At 42.7% G+C, this 18,427-nt stretch overlaps 1 protein-coding gene and 1 long non-coding RNA gene across 16 annotated transcripts in view; one reads left to right on the top strand and one right to left on the bottom strand.

Annotated features, from left to right (window-relative positions):
• Window positions 1-18,427, bottom strand: part of FHOD3 (formin homology 2 domain containing 3) — a 316,929-nt gene that overhangs the window by 85,636 nt on the left and 212,866 nt on the right. For 6 of the 15 annotated variants that reach the window (XM_080976479.1, XM_080976478.1, XM_080976472.1 and 3 more), the window contains exons 8-13: window positions 14,339-14,433; window positions 11,965-12,108; window positions 10,330-10,562; window positions 7,597-7,707; window positions 4,676-5,041; window positions 2,950-3,027 (exon numbers count right to left, since the gene is read on the bottom strand). In XM_080976479.1, coding sequence (XP_080832605.1) covers window positions 2,950-3,027; window positions 4,676-5,041; window positions 7,597-7,707; window positions 10,330-10,562; window positions 11,965-12,108; window positions 14,339-14,433 — 1,027 coding nt within the window. Of the gene's footprint in view, window positions 1-2,949; window positions 3,028-4,675; window positions 5,042-7,596; window positions 7,708-10,329; window positions 10,563-11,964; window positions 12,109-13,619; window positions 13,779-14,338; window positions 14,434-18,427 lie in introns of those variants that run through there. The other 9 variants (XM_080976470.1, XM_080976469.1, XM_080976468.1 and 6 more) reach the window with 7 other exon arrangements.
• On the top strand, window positions 398-9,336 carry LOC308460640. The gene is made up of 3 exons (XR_013978673.1): window positions 398-727; window positions 4,716-4,775; window positions 7,712-9,336. It is a non-coding gene; the product is annotated as an uncharacterized lncRNA (long non-coding RNA).

The raw sequence follows: 18,427 nt of genomic DNA on the forward strand, positions 1-18,427 counted from the left end.
CAGTCCTGAAAGACCTACGTTGGCACCCAGTACGTTTCTGAGCACAATTCAAAGTACTGGTGCTGACCTTTAAAGCCCTAAATGGCCTCGACCCAATATACCCGAAAGAGCGTCTCCACCCCCATCGTTCAGCCCAGACACTGAGGTCAAGCTCCGAGAGTCTTCTGACGGTTCCCTCACTGCGAGAAGTGAAGGTTCTGCAGAGGACATTCTTGGCAGTGGCGCCCGCCCTGTGGAATGTCCTCCCATCGGATGTCAAGGAAATAAACAACTATCTGACTTTTAGAAGACATCTGAAAGCAGACCTGTGCTGTAAGCTGCCCAGAGTGGCAGGAGAAACCCAGCCAGATGGGCGGGGTATAAATAATAAAAAGATGATGATGATGATGATTACCTTCTTCCTGTACCAGTACTGCATCTCCTCTGCCCTTTTCCTCATTACTCCTCCACCCACAAACACATCCCCCACCCACATCCCTACGGCAACCATGCTGTGTGTTACATCACATCACCATGGAAGCCATTTTGTGACTGGTGCCTGCAGCAGTTTCTCAAGATTCAAAATGTGCTCTTGGGTTAGAGGATAAAGGAGCCCCCTGTTTTTAATGTAGAAGGAAACAAAAAGTGACACACAGAGTTCTCTAATGCACAATCGCAGAGAAATAAGGAGCAAAACAGAAGAAAGCTTCTCCCTGGGAGCCCATATGTTCGCACAGTCTGGTTCCAGGTAAGACATAGGGGACTTATCATCATGGTCTGACCAGGCAATGGTGTGTTGCATGAGAAAACTGAAACTCAATCCAAAGGGCGCTTGCACATGCGTGCGCGCATACACAAATACAACCAGCACCATTACTATAAAGCCTACTTATGTATAGCCTTTCCCCCCCCCCCCACAAGTGGGTAAGATCGTGTACAAGTATCTGCAGAACAGCACTAGCACCTATTTTCCTGTTCCACGTATATTATATCAATTCAGACCTTATGGTGAAAATTGGGTAAGAAATCTTATAAATAAATGGATACATGGACTGGGCTCTCTCAAGAACTCACAAAAGCTACAGATGTTCCTAAAATCTGTACATACTTTGTCACGTGCAATTTTATGCCATCTTTTGAAGGTCAGGGTGAGAGGCCCAGAAATAAATTGGGGAGCACACACATAACAAGACGTCTAACAGACAGAATGTCGGCAGGTGAAGCTTTCCACATAATTGTCCTTCCCTATAAGAGACATGCCCTGCCACACAACTGTTAAAAGGCACAAAACCCCGGTGCTGACACACTGTCAACTATAAACCAAACCACACAGAATTAGAGCAAAACGAACACCAACAAAACGTTTCGGCAACTAGATACATTTATAAATTAAAAACTATTTAAATTGAAGATCTGGAGCTATATAGCATTCACAGGAAAAAGGTGATGGTGAGACACGAGTGTTACAAAGATACAAAATTAGGAAAACAAATATTCCCACCGTCTTCCATGCTTTGATCGCTACATTCCTATCCCAGTAATTTACAAAACCTCACTAAAACCAGTTTGCCAACACTGATAAAAGAAAATAGCAATGAAAATACTCTGAGCACATCGGCAATGTCCCCACCACCAGGACCATAACTCCAAGGCTTCAACCAATCTTAATCTGGCCATAAATCTCACACATTCAATTCAAATTACTCCCAGGCAGGGATGGGGGTGAAATTCGATGGGGGTGAAATTCGATTCATTTCACATATAATGGCAAATATACCTAATTCACACTTTCCAACACAATACTCAAACTGAAACACAGCCATAACTTAAAATTTTGCAATGCAGTTTAATTAATAAATAATAATAATAATAATAATAATAAAATAACACACACACAAATGCATACTCTGCAGCAAGGTGTGTATAGAAATGAATACACAGTAAAAAATAACACACCAACATCCGGTGTATGGGGGGGAAATTGCTTTATAAAAATGTGTCTATTGGGGAAAACTGCAAACAAAAATGTGTATCTGAATGATGATGAATCTTCACAAAGACTTAAAAACAAATATCCTAAACTGATGTGGAAATGTGGAGAACTGAACTTAAGGGCATAAAAACAAAAAACAAAAGCTGAGAGAAATCAGAATTGTCAGATTCACTGAACTCTACCCCCAGGTGCACTGAGGAACTATATCAGGGGTCAGCTTGTGGTGGGCCGGACTATTTTTTTTTGGGGGGGGGGGATGAATGAATTCCTATGCCTCACAAATAACTCAGAGATGGCAGTTTAAATAAAAGGACACATTCTACTCATGTAAAAACACCAGGCAGGCCCCACAAATAACCCAGAGATGCAGTTTAAATAAAAGGACACATTCTACTCATGTAAAAACACGCTGATTCCCGGACCATCCGGCTTTGGGCCAGGTACATCAGTACCTTGTATTGGTGTCCATGAATTCAATGCTTCAGATATTGGGGGAATAAAGCATGGTGTTAACCATGTGGTCTTATCTGATATTATTTTTCATTGGACCAGCAAGGGTTTCAGAACTACAGTGGTACCTCTGGTTATGTACTTAATTCATTCCAGAGGTCCGTTCTTATCCTAAGGCGTGCTTTCGCTAATGGGGCCTCCCAGTGCGCACATGCCTCTGGCGCACGATTTCCATTCACATCCTGGGGCAAAGTTCACAACCAGGAGCAGCTACTTCCGGGATAGTGAAGTTTGTAACCTGAAGCATTCGCAACCAGAAGCGTTCGTAACCAGAGGTACCACTGTATATGACAGTATTCTGGTATAAGGAATAAAAATGCTGAAGCTCAGGAAAGGAAAGGAAAGGAAAGGAAAGGAAAGGAAAGGAAAGGAAAGGAAAGGAAAGGAAAGGAAAGGAAAGGAAAGACATTAAATTCAGTAGCATCCCATAACAAGGAAAGAATACTGTATGAAGAAGAATCACCCACCTAAGAGAAGACAAAGAGTGGAAATTAAAAGGATCGAAGGAGTCAGAAAATTTGTTCACAGGCAGGTTTTCAGAAGGACTGCAGGAGAAAGGAGAAACAATTACTACAGATGTGTTTGACAGAGGAAAAAAGAATACACACTGAGCAGCTATGAAATATGTATGGAAGAAGTGCAGTTTGCTCACTTATACTTGGTTGTACCTTAGTTAACATTGCTATGGCATACAGAAAAAAGGAGAACAGAATTCTAATACAATACATGGTTCAGATATCAAGCTTATGGTCCGGAGGAGGTTAAGCAGGAATGATAACAAAATAAGGAATAAACCATGAACAATTGCACCGAGAGGCTCTCTAGACTCCCAATTGTCACCTCCACTATTTTAGGAGAAACGGTAGGAAAAGAATCTCAGCATGTGAGGAACTGCTTATCTAGACAGAGCCAAAGAGCTCTTGGTAAGGGAAGGCTGAGAAAGAAAAGCTTGCGTTGAACCTACACATATAAATATAACATGACCTCAAATCAACTGATCTCCAGTCCTTCCTTTTGTGCCACTACCCCTGACGTAGATTATATTGTGTGCCTATGGGAGAGAACTGAACTTTTATTTTAGTTTTTGGATAGTGCCAAAATTTTGAGGTTTATAGTTATTATTATTAATAATAATAATGAATAATTACAGGTGTATAGCAGTTCAAATCCCTGTGACAGGGTGAGCTCCCATTGCACAGTCCCTGCTCCTGCCAACCTAGCAGTTCGAAAGAACGAAGTGCAAGTAGATAAATAGGTACCGCTCTGGTGGGAAGGTAAACAGCGTTTCCGTGCACTGCTTTGGTTTGCCAGAAGCAGCTTAGTCATGCTGGCAACACGACTCGGAAGCTGTACGCCGGCTCCCTCGGCCAATAAAGCAAGATGAGCGCCGCAACCCCAGAGTCGTCTGCGACTGGACCTAATGGTCAGGGGTCCCTTTACCTTTATGTATATATATCATAATACTGAAGCACGTGTTGAGCTGAATGTGTGTGGGGTCCAATGCAAACATATCAACTTTGAACAGGGGTAGGTATGCTATAGGGGCACACTTGGATGGCTTGATTCCAATCCCCCACTGCGCACAGGATCTGAAATGGCTACTTGGGAGAAAGTTTGGAGGTAAAATGGGCAAAATAATGACAGGAGAAGTCCAAGTAAGAAACCACCCAAAATGATGTCCTGGCATGGTAACCATTCATATAGAACATCGATGTCCAACAGGTCGGCCACGATCGACAGGTAGATCCTTGAGTGATCGTGGTTGATCACGGTCGATCGCATGACCCTTACCAATCGCGGGAATAAAAGCAATGTATAATAATGAATGTTTCCTTCCTCTGCTCCCGCCCTTGCTCTGTCCCAACGTTGCATCTAAAGGGCGTTTTTTAATAGTTTGCTTCCGACCTTAATTGGCCTTATTGTTTTATGCACTTGTTAGAGCCGTAGTTAATTCTTGGCTCCCCTCCCCCCCAGAAAGCTCAACAACTTTTGCCTCTCTCCCCTTCCACGCCCCCCCCCCCCGCACGCTCATCCTCCCTCCAATAACAATGGGTAGATCCATGCCAGTTTTTTTTATACTGGGAGTAGATAGCGGTCTCTTGGGAGTTGGACGTGCCGGATATAGAATATTTCTTGAGCATAACATTCCAATTATCTCACAGACTATTTTATGAAACTCTTGAGAAGTGCTACCTGTGTTCCCTAATCCCTTCTGTTTCCTTCTCTTTAACAGGTGCTGGAGGTGCTTCAAGATCATAGGAGAACAGATGAAAGGGGCTGTGTGGGACGTAAGGTAATTTATCGACAGTTGGGGATGCCTTTGGCGTGACGGATGATGAATTCTGGGAAGAGTTGATGGATACAGATGAGGGTGATGAATGGAGAGAACAATGGTGTGAAGCAAGTGGATCAGGCACAGGGCAGGATGATGAGTTCTTGGGTGAATTCTCTGCCCTAAAGCCCACGGGAAGCCTCTCATCCTGAGAAAATACACCTGAGGTGGTGGAAGTCTCAGAACTCTGTGAACCATGTCCAACCTCCTGTCCTTCTGGAAGTCTTCTGGGAAAGGAAAGGAGGAAAGGCAGAACAGGAGAGGAGAGAAAATGGCATTAATGGAAGCATTTGAATAGAAAGGTTAATGGGGAAAACACAAAAGAGAAGTTTAGATGCCTTGTATGCTTATAAACTTCCCTGAGAGGGTAAGGAATGTGGAGAGGTCTCTTGGGATCTCTTCCCAAGGTGTCTTCAGATTTCTCTGAAAAGCAGCTGAGAACAGCTCACGATTGCCAAATGGCGCCCTGCAATACCGTTACAAGGAATTTCTAGGGCACCTCAGTCTCTTCTCTGCAGATTGAAGATCAGATGAAGAGTGAGAATTTTGGGATGAGGGAGCTTGCTAAACGCCTCTCAGAACAGGTATCCAAAAGCTCCAGATGTTTCATGGGGGCGTGCTGAAATGATGCCTCCAATATCATGCTGTAACAATTTTACCCGTTCAGAAGATAATTTACTATAATAGGATTGAAGACTAAGGAATATTAAAAGATAACTTTTTGTTCAGCCAATCAGGAAACAATGTTTGGTTGATTTTAAGACATCCGTTTTAAATGTTACCGAATAGCAGAGTGAAATATTTGATCACTTGACAAATTTATTTGACATATTTATGGGTGTGTGTGTGGGGGGGTGTAATATGCCAGTAGCAAACTCTTGGACAATTAAAGGGAAATGTTAGGGGGTGGGGAACCACACAATAAAGCATTCCATGTGAATTTTATAATATAAATATTTTTATACTATATTAAAAGATGGAATTAATGTTGTGTTAGATGAATCACAGTAATAGTCAAGGAAAACAGAAAGAAAGAAAGAAAGAAAGAAAGAAAGAAAGAAAGAAAGAAAAGATGAATGTACCAAATAAAAGCTTCAAAGGGGTGTATATCGTTGAAAACAGACCCTGTATTATCTCCAGTTTCAATTAAAACACTTTGTTTCCCTAAACAATTTAATATAAATTATCCATATATTGAACTAGTGTGTGGGGCTATAGTGTTTTATCTAGGCAGCCAGGGCTCCTTCGGATGACAAGATCTTTTTGCACCAGGTCAGTGAGGACCACTTGCTTTTTAAAATTCTCCCCTATTACAGAACTCCCTGTGCACCTTTCGGACTGTTATCTGTAGGTTTCCCCCTTTGTGTCAAATAAATGGGGTCAAATAAGTGTTGTTTACATGGAAGATGGATCTCCCTCGGGAGGTTCTGGACTCTCCTTCCTTGGAGGTTTCTAAACAGAGGTTGGATGGCCATCTGTCATGGATGCTTTAGCTGAGATTCCTGAATTGCAGGGGGTTGGACTAGAAAGATTACCCTTTGAGTCCCTTCCAGCTCCAGGATTCTATGTTTTTCTGCTTCAACAATATTTCATTATGTTCCTATCATTTTATGTAAATGTATTTTATATGAGCAGTTGGGGGAGTGGTGCAGGAAAAACAACTTACTCCTTAACTTAAAGAAAACAAAAGAGATTATTGTGGACTTTAGGAAATGTAAATTGAATATTCAGCCACTTATTATTGAGGGGAAGTGTGTGGAACAGGTCTCGGTGTTTCGATTTCTGGGAATGGAGTTGAGAGATGACCTAACCTGGGGAGAAAACAGCAAAGACCTGATGAACAGAGCACAGAAGAGGTTATATTTTCTGAGAATCTTCTGGAAAAACCATCTCTCAAAGGACCTGTTGATGGCATTTTACCATTGTACTGTGGAGAGTGTATTAACTTATGGTCTGTGTGTGAGGTTTGGGAGCTGCACGGTCAGGGAAAAAACAATGCTATCCAGAGTTGTAAAGACTGCAGAGAGAATAATTGGGTGCACTCTTCCCACCTTGGATCAAATCTATGCTTCCAGGTGCCATAAGAAAGCTGCAGAGATAGCGCAGGATAGTGCGCACCCCGGAAATGATCTCTTTCAGCTTCTGCCTTCTGAAAGAAGGTATAGGCTTATAAAGACTAGGACTAGCCGCCTGAGAAACAGTTTCTACCCAAATGCGATTTTGGTTTTAAACACATTGTAAGGAGTCTGTACGGGAGTGTATTGTATTTAAAAATGGGGTATCAGAGTTTTTAGGGGGCTAACCAGGTTGGGATAGCTGGGATAGCACGCTTGTTGGGTTTTGAATGTCTTATGCAGATTTTTCAATTTCGTTGTTCTGTATGGGGCAATGATAATAAAGATTATCGTGTTGTATAAATGATAAAAAATATAAAGAAAGCACGTTCAATTTACAAACAAAACATTTAAATAGCTACCTTTCTACCAGTATGGGGGTAGCCATGATTTTTGTTAGGGGGACAAGACTTTTGTTTTTTTGGGGGCAGAACCTCAGATTTGTATTGATTTGTACTTATTGAGGGGGGCAGCTGCACCCATGGGGGGCACAGGAAGGATGCTAAACATAAATATTTAAGAAGAGATAATATTATGCTTCTGGGTTCAATCATACATTTAACAAGGACAGAGCAAAAATTCTGAAGGGCTGTTATCAGCTATTAAAGTTAGTGAGATGTTTAGTTCAGGCACTCTTTAAGGTGTTAGGAAGGGCGCCACCCTAGTACCTGGTTTTGACCTGCCTAGAGGACTCTTCCTCCCCCTCCTCCTCTGAATTAGGTTCTGTGACTGGTTGCTCCTCTTCCTCCTCCTCTTCCTCCTCCTCCTCCTCCTCCTCTCTAGGACCAAAGCAATGGAAAGAGGCATGCAGATGGACAGAAACACATAATATAGAAGAGAAAAATGAGATGAGCAGATACCTTCAGCAGAACCAAATAAAACTAGGAGTGAGAGAAGGAAAGGAAAAGGAGAGAAATAATTAAAGCACCAATGCATTGACTTACTGCACGGAAATATTTGTTCAATATTGCTGGATGCAGTCCTGATTCCACTGAAGTAAACGGGGGCTACACCTGCCTCTGTGTTGCTAGCTCTATTTTTATATATTACACATTATATATAATATTTATGAGAGCTGATTATTAGGCACTTTCTGTTTTACTTAGTTCCCTATTTTTCAATATTTTAATATCAGATCTGTTTCTCCTTTGCGCTGTGCTTGGAAAAACAGTCTTCTTCAACTCCTTGCAGGTGAACAAACATAAAGTGGAAAATGTTCCATCAAAAAGGAAGGTTTTATAAGTCATAAGTAGGTATCATTTTTATTTCCTTCCAAATTCGCCTGCTTCTGCCGTCAATTTATTACTGAAATTCCACTTGCCCAGGCTAAATGCTGCAACCCATAGTTTTATTGCCTAAGCTTGAAAAAGCAGGCAATTTGAGCACATGCTGATCAAAAGCTTTGAACACAATCTGCCCCCTCCCTTGGGCATGAAGCCTGTGTACATACGTCTCTGCACGCATGGAGGAAATCCCTCACAGCCTCTCTGTGAATTCTCAACTACTTATTGGAAGCATGGAATGGAGCAGAAGGCTTCAGGATAGAAGCATGTGAGGTGCTGGAGGGCGTCTTGTCCAGCCGCCTTGAAAATATTTGATTGAGAGGCAAGTGCTTGAAGAAATAGGTAAATGGATGGCATTACAAAGGTGGTGGACTCAGTGAACTCAGGGGCAGCAGGACAGAAGAGAGGAGAAGGCTCAACAGAAGCTTAGCCAAGAGTACCAGGCCGCTGGAGCCTCAGATCCTAATAATCTTTGAGATTATGGAGGAAGAACCTGGAAGATTTGCAGGAATAGCTGGTTAGTGGCAGAGTCACTTGCTTTGTAGTTGAGTTGCAAGTCTGACTGGCCCAAGTCCAATATCATAGTGATTAGTCATCACACTGCTCTGGGGTTCATCTATGTATACTTTCTAATAATGTAGTATTTAAGGAAGGCTTCCTCAACCCTCGGCCCTCCAGATGTTTTGAGACTACAGTTCCCATCATCCCCAACCACTGGTCCTGCTAGCTAGGGATCATGGGAGTTGTAGGCCAAAAACATCTGGAGGGCCGAGGTTGAGGAAGCCTGATTTAAGGAGTTCTCATTCACAGTCAGATTCACATACACTAGATTCACATACACTTAGATCCAACCACAGTGAGAGCTGATCTGAATGCCACATTATTGTTTTCTTTGTATGTTATTAAGTGAGCAAAGAGGCACGTGAGTGGTTCCTGTATTGGGTGTCATTAAGACACAATATCTGAATTCATCTTCAGAAAGTATAGCTTCCATCTCACTGAAATGAACAATCAAAGCTAATAGCAGCTGCAGGGCCCATACACTTCCGGGTATAGGGCAATATATAAATTCAGTAAGTAATACAAACAATAAATAATTTTCACTGGGACTGTAGTGGGGGAGGCCTCTCCTTGGCCACAACAAAAATCACCCCCTCTGCATGTGCTAATAATTGTGAACAACAAAAGCAGCAAGTGTCACATCCAGTTTGGCCCGTAATGATATTACACCAGGCAGAGATGTTATGCTGTCACATTCATTTTAAAGAGCAGCATCTTTACTCCTCCGATTATACTCAGACACCTGAAAAAAGACTGTTGTCACTATAAGCCCTCTGCAAAGAAAAGAAAAATTAGATGAATACACCTTGTGGATTCAAAAACTCATGCTTGGCAGCTCGGGAGATGTGCAAGACTTTGCAGTTTCTCGCACCCTCATTGGCAAAGGTTGTGTATCCACAGCATGAAGAATCATTGCTGAGAGGAGTTTTGAGAGAAGAAACGCCATGGTGCATCTGTGTCAGCACAAGCAGACATCTTCATCTGCCCCGGCTGCAACAAAACATGTCTCTCCCATATCGGTCTCCACAGCCACAGCAGGCGCTGTAACTCTCCAACAGGATGACTTCACCTGCAAAAGCACATTCCTCCAGTGTCTCCTGAGAGAGACAGATGCCAGCAGCAGCAGCAGCAACACCACCACCACCACCACCACCACTGGCAAAGACAGAGATAGTTTGATACGTATAGAAGCGACAATCCTGATACGGCCACAAAGCATAAATGAAGAGATAATGAAGAAAACTATTTAATGTGTGCCAGAGAGTAGCTGTTTCCCTTAAAACCTAAGCGGGTGTCGAGAGACAAAACTCCTAAAATGAATTGACAGCTTTGTTAATAATATGAAAGCTGTTTCTATGTAACGCCATTTTCCATCTGCCAAGGAAGGAGACAGACCTGGAAAACAGCTGCAAAGCTTTTCTTCCCAGGTGCAATCAGACACCTGAAAAGCATCATTTGAATGTGCACTACAGGCTCCCACATCCCATCTTTACGGGACAAGAATGAAACGGAAAGGTAGAAAGCAGGGAGAAACAAGGAGCATTTCCCCACACTCACTTCTCGCTGAGGCTTTCGACGCCCTGCCCATGGCTCCCCCCTAGGCTTGCTTGAGGAGAGGGGCTGGGAGGGGCAGATAACGTCTTCTTCTCACTCTGGACAGAATGCCTCCGGCTCCTCCTGCGTTCCAGCCCCCTTCGTTCATTGCAGCCAAAGCTGGACCTTCTTCGATCTTTGCGGCCACTGGGAGGGGGCTCACCATTGTTGTCACCATCCTCATGCCTCAGGGTCATCTGAAAGAATGAAGAATTAAAAGGAATGCCGCGGGCGGCACAATGGCAAATGCCGTCCCCAGTCTGAAACTAATTCACGTGTGCCTCACTTTCTGGGTCATGTGGAGCTATCTGGCCTCGCAAAGCACTTCCGTGCAATCTGTTTGTTCACTTATGTGCAGTTCAGAAGACGTGCCTTCAGGGACCACATAAAAAAAGAGACGGATGCTGGAATACTCATAGGTACAGTGAGGGGGGAAAGTATTTGATGCCCTGCTAAATTCGCCCGTTTGCCCCCTGACGAAGAAATGACCAGTCCATAATTTTAATGGTAGGTTTATTGTAGCTGTGAGAGACAGAATAACAACAGGAAAACCTCCAGAAACCCAGAAGACAAAAGTCAGAGATTGACCTTTTCTTCCTCTGATGACAGTTCAGTCCTAGTCACTCCCCTCTCAGATGGGCTGGATTGTGCCTGACAGGATGGGAGGGTGGTCTAAAAACACCACTACCCCAGGGGAGTGGAGAAGGCATCTCTGTTGGGTCTTGCAGAATTTTTTTTCTGTTATGAAGGCTTACAAAACCTAAGATCTCCAGCATTTCAATGGCAGAGAATGTAGCTTAATGTTTTCCAGAGGAGGATTTATTACTAAATAAAGTAAAGTAATTTCAGATGCATTAACAGAGAGATGTTCTTTCATAGTGCATAGCATTCAGTTTACAAAGTCTGAAAGGGGTTTTTTTCAGTACTGAGAAGCTCATATTCTGTCTTTCCCATTCATATTCTATCCTTCACATCAGTACTCTACTATTGATTAGTTTAAATGAAGATGTAAAGTAAACAATAGTTTAGGAAAAAATTTAATTTTCGATGCTTTATCGTGTTTTTAATATTCTGTTGGGAGACGCCCAGAGTGGTTGGGGAAACCCAGCCAGATGGGCGGGGTATAAATAATAAATGATGATGATGATGATGATGATGAATGTAGCTTCGTCTACATGCAAGCTCAACAATTAATACAATCTAAATTCATGAAAGTGGGCTTGAAGGCCCATCAAGATGGAGAATAATCACAGGTGCAGAACTCTTGAGCTGAGCCTTTGTTGAATGCTGGACGCTTTTACATGGGATGTGAAATTATCAGCATTAAAATAGTTTAATTGCCGACAAGAGCACATTCTATGGGACCATAAACATATTCATTTTTTCTTCCGTTTCTTAACCATGAATTATTATTATATGAGGTGTGTTTTACTATTAAATACCCTGCACCGTCACTGTGTAGCATAACCAGATGTTTGACTTTTCAAATAAAAATAACGAGACTAATATTACCCTGGTCACATCCCCCCCTCCCCCGCCCAGCTCAACTTTGAAGTACACCGAGTTGCAAGATGCAGAGAGCAGGGCATGTTCTGTTACCTCATAAATGTTGAACTGCTCTATTAAGTCCAAGTCTGCTCCTTTCTTATTCAAGTGTCTCTGGGAGATGCCTTCTATCCCCAGTTCTTCCAGACAGTCCACAACGTCATAGAAGGAATCCTGGTCCGGCAAGCCAGACAGTGTCTGAAAGTCAAAAGGCAAAGCATTTCAGACTTCTTGCTCCAAAACAAATTACACTTATGTTGACCGTGCTGATCAGAAAGAAAGAAAGATTCACTACTTGGCGACAGAAACATTAACAAATTGCCACAGGCAACAAGGGCATGATCCAGGCACGTTCTTGAATACCACTGATTTCTGGCAGAGAACCTTAAGAATATACAATTCTCCAACTGAAAATCAAAAGGGCTTTAAACTGTTTAACTTTGACTGCATTATTCTTCAAATAACAATAATTTTTCACTAGGCTTCAGTCCTACACATGACTAGGTAAGTGGTACTGATTTTCTTATGAGTGGGCATGGATAGGTTAGGAACACACATTGTAAGAGTAAGTTTCACTTAAACTTGATGGAACTTCCTTTCCTTATGTACCCTTAGGACTGGCCCTCAGAAGTCTCTGCCTTCTGAAAGAGCTGAAAATGACAGGATATAAGGTGCAGGAAAGTGAGGGGAGGCAAAGAGGTTATATTATAAATATAAAAACTTCTATGGCTTTGGGGAAAATATTATTGGATTCACCATTGAATGAGGTTTAGCCAAAGGGGGGAGGGGCTGCCAGGCATCTTCTGTATTCAAGTTGCTAGGCAGATTTTGTTTGTGTCACATGACACTTTTAGAAAGTAGAATTACAAGGCCCCTTTATTTCCCCCACGAGGATGCTGGGTACATTGTACAAAGAGTCCCTATGACCTCTAGGTGGATCTCAGATGACACCATATATGGTGGTGGGGAGGAGGGCCAGAGAGTGTTGCCTCAAGTCACAAAAAGCAGGGAAAGTCCAGGGCTTTAGCCTTGGGTTCCTGGTAGCAATTCCACAGAGGAAGCTTATTGTGGTGTGTGCCACATTTCATCAAAACTGTAACTGGCACAGCTAGAGTCCAACTCAACTGGGATGGGGAAGGAGCTGGGACTCCTGTGTCAACACTGGAGCCAGATGTGTTCAGAAGGAGAAAAGGTATCCCACCTGTTCCAGTCTCCCCCCATTCCTCCTTGCCTTTCTCCTCTTTGTCTATTCTCCATGGTTTGCCATCCTGGGCCCACAGACACTGAGGGGATCATGACACCAGCCTACATGAGGTACTCTGTATCAGGAAGGTCCCATGACCCTTGAGGACAAGGCCACGGATTAAGAGTAGGAGAGGAAATTGTCTTCAGGATCAGCCCTAAGTGTACATAATACACCAGAAGTACTTGGACAAAATGAACCTACTGTGGTCAGGACCTCCTTGGCCTGAGGCAGTTGGGTTGCCCTCTTTTGACTTGGAAGATTCTGTCTCCTACGCCCTAGAGAACCAGTTTTCCTAACTCAGTTGAAGCTGACTGCCAAAGAAGGCAGAAAGCAAAACAAACTACTGAGATAGAGCTATGGCTCTCATTTAAAGCTCAATCTGAAGGTGACTGCCACTGAAAGAACATCTGGATTTATGGTGTGTCCAGCCTGAGGCCTGCAGGGAGCTGTCCAGGGTACCTACCTCTGTAACCTTGCCGCTGAGGCCATTGCTCGAAACAGAACAGAAGCAAACGTTCAGCACAACACTTAGAGGTACTTTCAGCTGGTCCAACGTGTCCTGGTTCTTCACATAATACCATGTATCTAACCAACTCTCTCCTGGTCATCCATGCTAAAAGGCAGCTAAAGCTGTGTCAGGCACAGTACATGAAACTATCTCAAATGAAGTCACAGTACATGGTGTGAGGTAACAAGCATCCTTCTATGAAGTCATTGACTCCACCAAGAAATGTAAAGGCACAAAGTACACGGCTCTCCTGGCACCAGAACATCAAATAAACCCATAGCCTACAGACAAGTTGCAGCAACACTCAGCTGCTATGCAAAGCCCTGAGGTATCAGTACATTTTTCATCCTAAATGTATCCTATCTTTCCCAGGGAATAGTGGAAGGTCAGGTGTTTTTTTAAGAAAATTAAAATATATTCTCTTATTTGATATCATTCAAAAATTAACACCTGTTAGCTAAGTTTTTTCTCACAAGCATATACATACATATTTACATTTGTGGCTTTTTTGCAATGGGACAACTATTTATTATTATTTTTAAGCCTTTTAAATTGTCTTTTAATTGGAATGTTAAAGGGAGATTTTAAAAGCGTGTTTTCAAACGTCAGGGTCAGCTGCCATAGGAAGTTTTGCGCTATACGTCTGAATACATAAATCCAAATTTAAAACAAACCTTGTTCACTAAAGTCATTGCATAAACGAGAAGTTCTGTGTCAACCCCATCCTTTTCTTCCAGGATCTCCATAACATTGGACCATAGCTTGACACCTAAAAGGGGAACAAAAACTTATTAGGCAAGAAGATCAAAGTGTATCACACAACTGGGGTCCCACGATGCAGAGTTAGATGCCAAATAAATTCTTCAGTACAGATGTGAGAAATACCGTAGTACAAATAATGCATGGACATTTGACACAGTTCAACGCTATGCATTTGGTATGTGGAAACAAATCCTACTGAGCATGGCTGATGTTAGCAGGTCAACATAGCAGGTGGCAAGAGTTCGACCACTGAAAGCCCCCTGCCCTCTGCTTCTCCTTCTCCCCATTGCTCCTTGCTTGCTCACTCACCTGCCTTCTCCTTGTGGTGCAAAGGTGTGAAGGTTTGTGTATGCTCTTCGCAATAAGCACCCTCTGCTCACTCAGAGATATATTTACAGTTCTTTATTTTACATATGTACAAGCAGCATAGTACAACTTATGCATCTGAATCATCCAGTTTAGATTCGGGGAGTGGTCTTCTCCAACAGAAGAGGCGGGGAAGCCTCATGGGACGTCTCTGATCCCTGCGCTTTAACCCTCTCTTTTCCTGTGCCAAAGGCACAGGCATAGGCTCTCTGTCTGTCCCTGAGCTTCCTGTGCACTGCTGGGGCTCTGCTTCAGCATTGAAGAGCCTTGACAACTCCTGGTTGCCTTCTGCTCTCTCCCCCTCTCCCCCTTCCATCATTTCCTGACTGTCTCTTTCTGACTGTTCCCGTGCTGACTCTTCTCCTCCCCCCCCCCCACTCAAAGGCATTCCTTGGCAGTCCCATGACAAAAGCCCCGGTCTGGTGGAACGCTCCGTCACAAGAGACTAGGGCCGTGCGGGACTTGACATCTTTCCGCAGGGCCTGCAAGACAGAGCTGTTCCACAAGGCTTCGGCCAAGGCACAGTCTGAACCGCTCCTTTGGCAATCCTCACAGAACTTCTAGCCCAGTGATTGCCATTAATTTGATTGGAATTAATTTTGTAATGAAATGATTTTAGAATGTTTTATCGTTTTACTGTTGTTAGCCGTTCTGAGCCCGGCTTCGGCTGGGGAGGGTGGGATATAAATAAAATTTATTATTATTATTATTATTATTATTATTATTATTATTATCACTATTTTTGGGCACACCCATTTGGCTTTGTGCAAATGTTACTGTCCTTTAATATTTAATACGAGAAATACTGTGCAACCAAACACTTTTCTATTATTTTCAGCTCAACGTTCCATATATTCTGTGCAGTGGGTTGAGTATGTAAGTTCACAGAAGATATACGATAGGTGGGTATGATACCCGCACTGCAGAAATAACTGCCTGTGGTTTCTAATGAAGAGAGAGAAACTGGAAACAAGAAGGATAGATATATGATTCTAACCTATACTTATGCCATTTGGGGGTAACCGTAAGCCAGTAACATGACAAATTAATTACTTTAATCCATGCCGTATGACAGAAATATGCTTTAGTTAAGAGACTGACTACTTGTCTTCTCAGAATGTGCTTCCTCCCATCTAAAGCATTCTAGAATATTCTGCCTGTGGCCTACAAAAGCGTCTTTGCACGGCAATCATAAAGGAGTGTCATATAATATTTTTCTGTGTGTTTGCCAGGGGTACATACAGAGCAAGCCAAAATACAATGCAAAAGGAACCTGCATAAAAACGACATTTGAATAAAATCTATTTATTTCTATCAGGGCCTTCACAGGTGTGAATAAATATGATTCAAGTACGTAAATCCACCCTTATATATAAAAGTATTAAATTCTTTTTGCTCTTAATTGTAGATCTTGTATGGTGTTTTTGCACACCACTGGCGCAAAGGACACTGAGCCCGAATCTCTGCTGGTGGGAGCAATTGTTATAACTTAATGTCAGAAAACAAAGAATTATTGTGTTTTTTTTATTATTGTGGCTTTTCTGTTCGACAAGTCTGTTTACAATATGTTATTTTGTACATCTTTATGTTTTTAACTTCCAATGGTTTAAATTTGCTCATGTGGAAATGCAAAGTGACATACCGAAAGTTTACCTACATCTCAGAGTCTCTTATCATCTGTCCTGGCCCATCCAAAGGAAGCAGCAAGTGAAGAGCATGAGATGCCCCCAAATTCTGCTACCCCCTAAAATGGGAGCAAACTTACACACGCATCTGCATTGGGCTAGAAATATACCAGAATCAGTTCTATCTCTGACCCAGTTCCAAAAGCTTATGAGATACACAAACACCTACGCAAACCCTCCCACTTCATGTATGCCGCAGCAGTACAGTGCTGCTATCAATATCACATTTCTTAGATACAGAGGTTCTCTGCACAGAGGAAGTAGAATGAAATAATTATACCATACCAGCACAGCAGAAAATCACAGCTTATTCCAGCTCCACAAAACTGAACAACATTATATTAAGTGAATTACTATTATTTGTGCTAGTGCAACAAACTGTTGCAAAAGTTTCTTATCTGACCCTTCGTAACAGATTTGGGTATGTCAAGTCTGGAGAATACATTAGAGAATATACAATAAAAAAAGCTTCTTGAAATTGAAGCTGAAATACTTTATTGTCACTTGTACAACCTGTATACAGTGAGATTACTCAGCTTAATTCCCCTCATTTACTGATGCACACCCACCAAACCCGAAAGTCAGTTGCCCTGTTGTTATCTTTTCATTCAGCAGCCTAACAGCCCACAGATAGAAGCTGTTCTTTACCCTGTTGGTGCAACTAATCATGCTTCTATATCTTCTGCCTGAGGGCAGGAGATCAAGAAAGTGCTGGCCAGGGTGTGAATCATCCCTGAGAATTTTCCTCACTCTCCTCAGGCAACGTTCTTCCTCTATTTCATCCAGCGGATTCACGGGACAGCCCATAATATCTTGTGCTGTATTCCCCACCCTCTGTAGGCACTTCCTATCAGTTGATGTCAAACCAGCGTACCACACTGTGACGCAGTATGAAAGGACACTTTCTGTTGTTGACTGGTAGAAGGAGATCATCAAATGTTGATTGGCATCATTCTTTTGCAATACTCCGAGGAGATGGAGTCTCTGTTGGGCTTTCTTAACCACTTGGGTTGTATTGATTTTCCAAGTAAGGTCTTCACTGAGATAAACTCCTAGGAATTTAAAGGAAGAGACTCTCTCCACACAGCCCTCCCCGATGTACAGCAGGGCTAGATCTCCTCTCTTCCTCCGAAAGTCCAACACCACCTCCTTTGTCTTGCTGATATTAAGGTGCAAGTTGTTCCCTAGGCACCATATCTAGGCACCCTAGATATTTTTTGGACCTCCCCTCTATATGCTGATTCATCTCCACCTGTTATTAAACCCATTATGGTGGTGTCGTCTGCAAACTTAATAATTGCAGTAGACGGGTCAGATGATACACAATCGTATGTATACAATGAATACAGGTAGGGACTTAACACACATCCCTGTGGTGTGCCAGTGCTGATTTTTAAGGAATTAGATGTTACATGTCCAATCCTCACATTTTTGTTGTTGCTGTCACCCATCTGTCTTGAGAGACAGTGGAATGCGCCTCCAGGGGTGAAGTCAAACATCTGCATTAGCAGCACCAAAGTGACCTCCCCTGGGCACAAGCCTGGGCTGTGCGTATGGAGGTCCTGGACTACCCAGATAACAAGACACCCCCCCCGGCCTTGCTGATGTGGTCCACGTAGGGATGTCCAACTCCCAATAGTCTGCAATCTACTCAAAGTATAAAAAAACTGGCAGTGATCTACTCATTGTCGTAAAAAGACTGGCAGTGGTCTACCCAAAGCAGTGGAGCTTTTTTTTAGGAAGCCAAAGTTGGGTGTGTTTGGGGGTTTTTTGCTTTTTTGTAAGGAGATCACTATAGATCAACCAGGATCTACCAGGAACACCCTGTGATCTACCAGTAGATCGTGATCTACCAGTTGGACACGCCTGGGAAAGAGCAGTACATCTGGCTACCAGGTGGGCTGCAGGAGTTGCCCGGATGAGAAGAAGAAGAAGAAGAAGAAGAAGAAG

The sequence above is a fragment of the Podarcis pityusensis genome (assembly GCF_964106645.2).
Source record: "Podarcis pityusensis genome assembly, chromosome: 13".
Taxonomy (NCBI): domain Eukaryota; kingdom Metazoa; phylum Chordata; class Lepidosauria; order Squamata; family Lacertidae; genus Podarcis; species Podarcis pityusensis.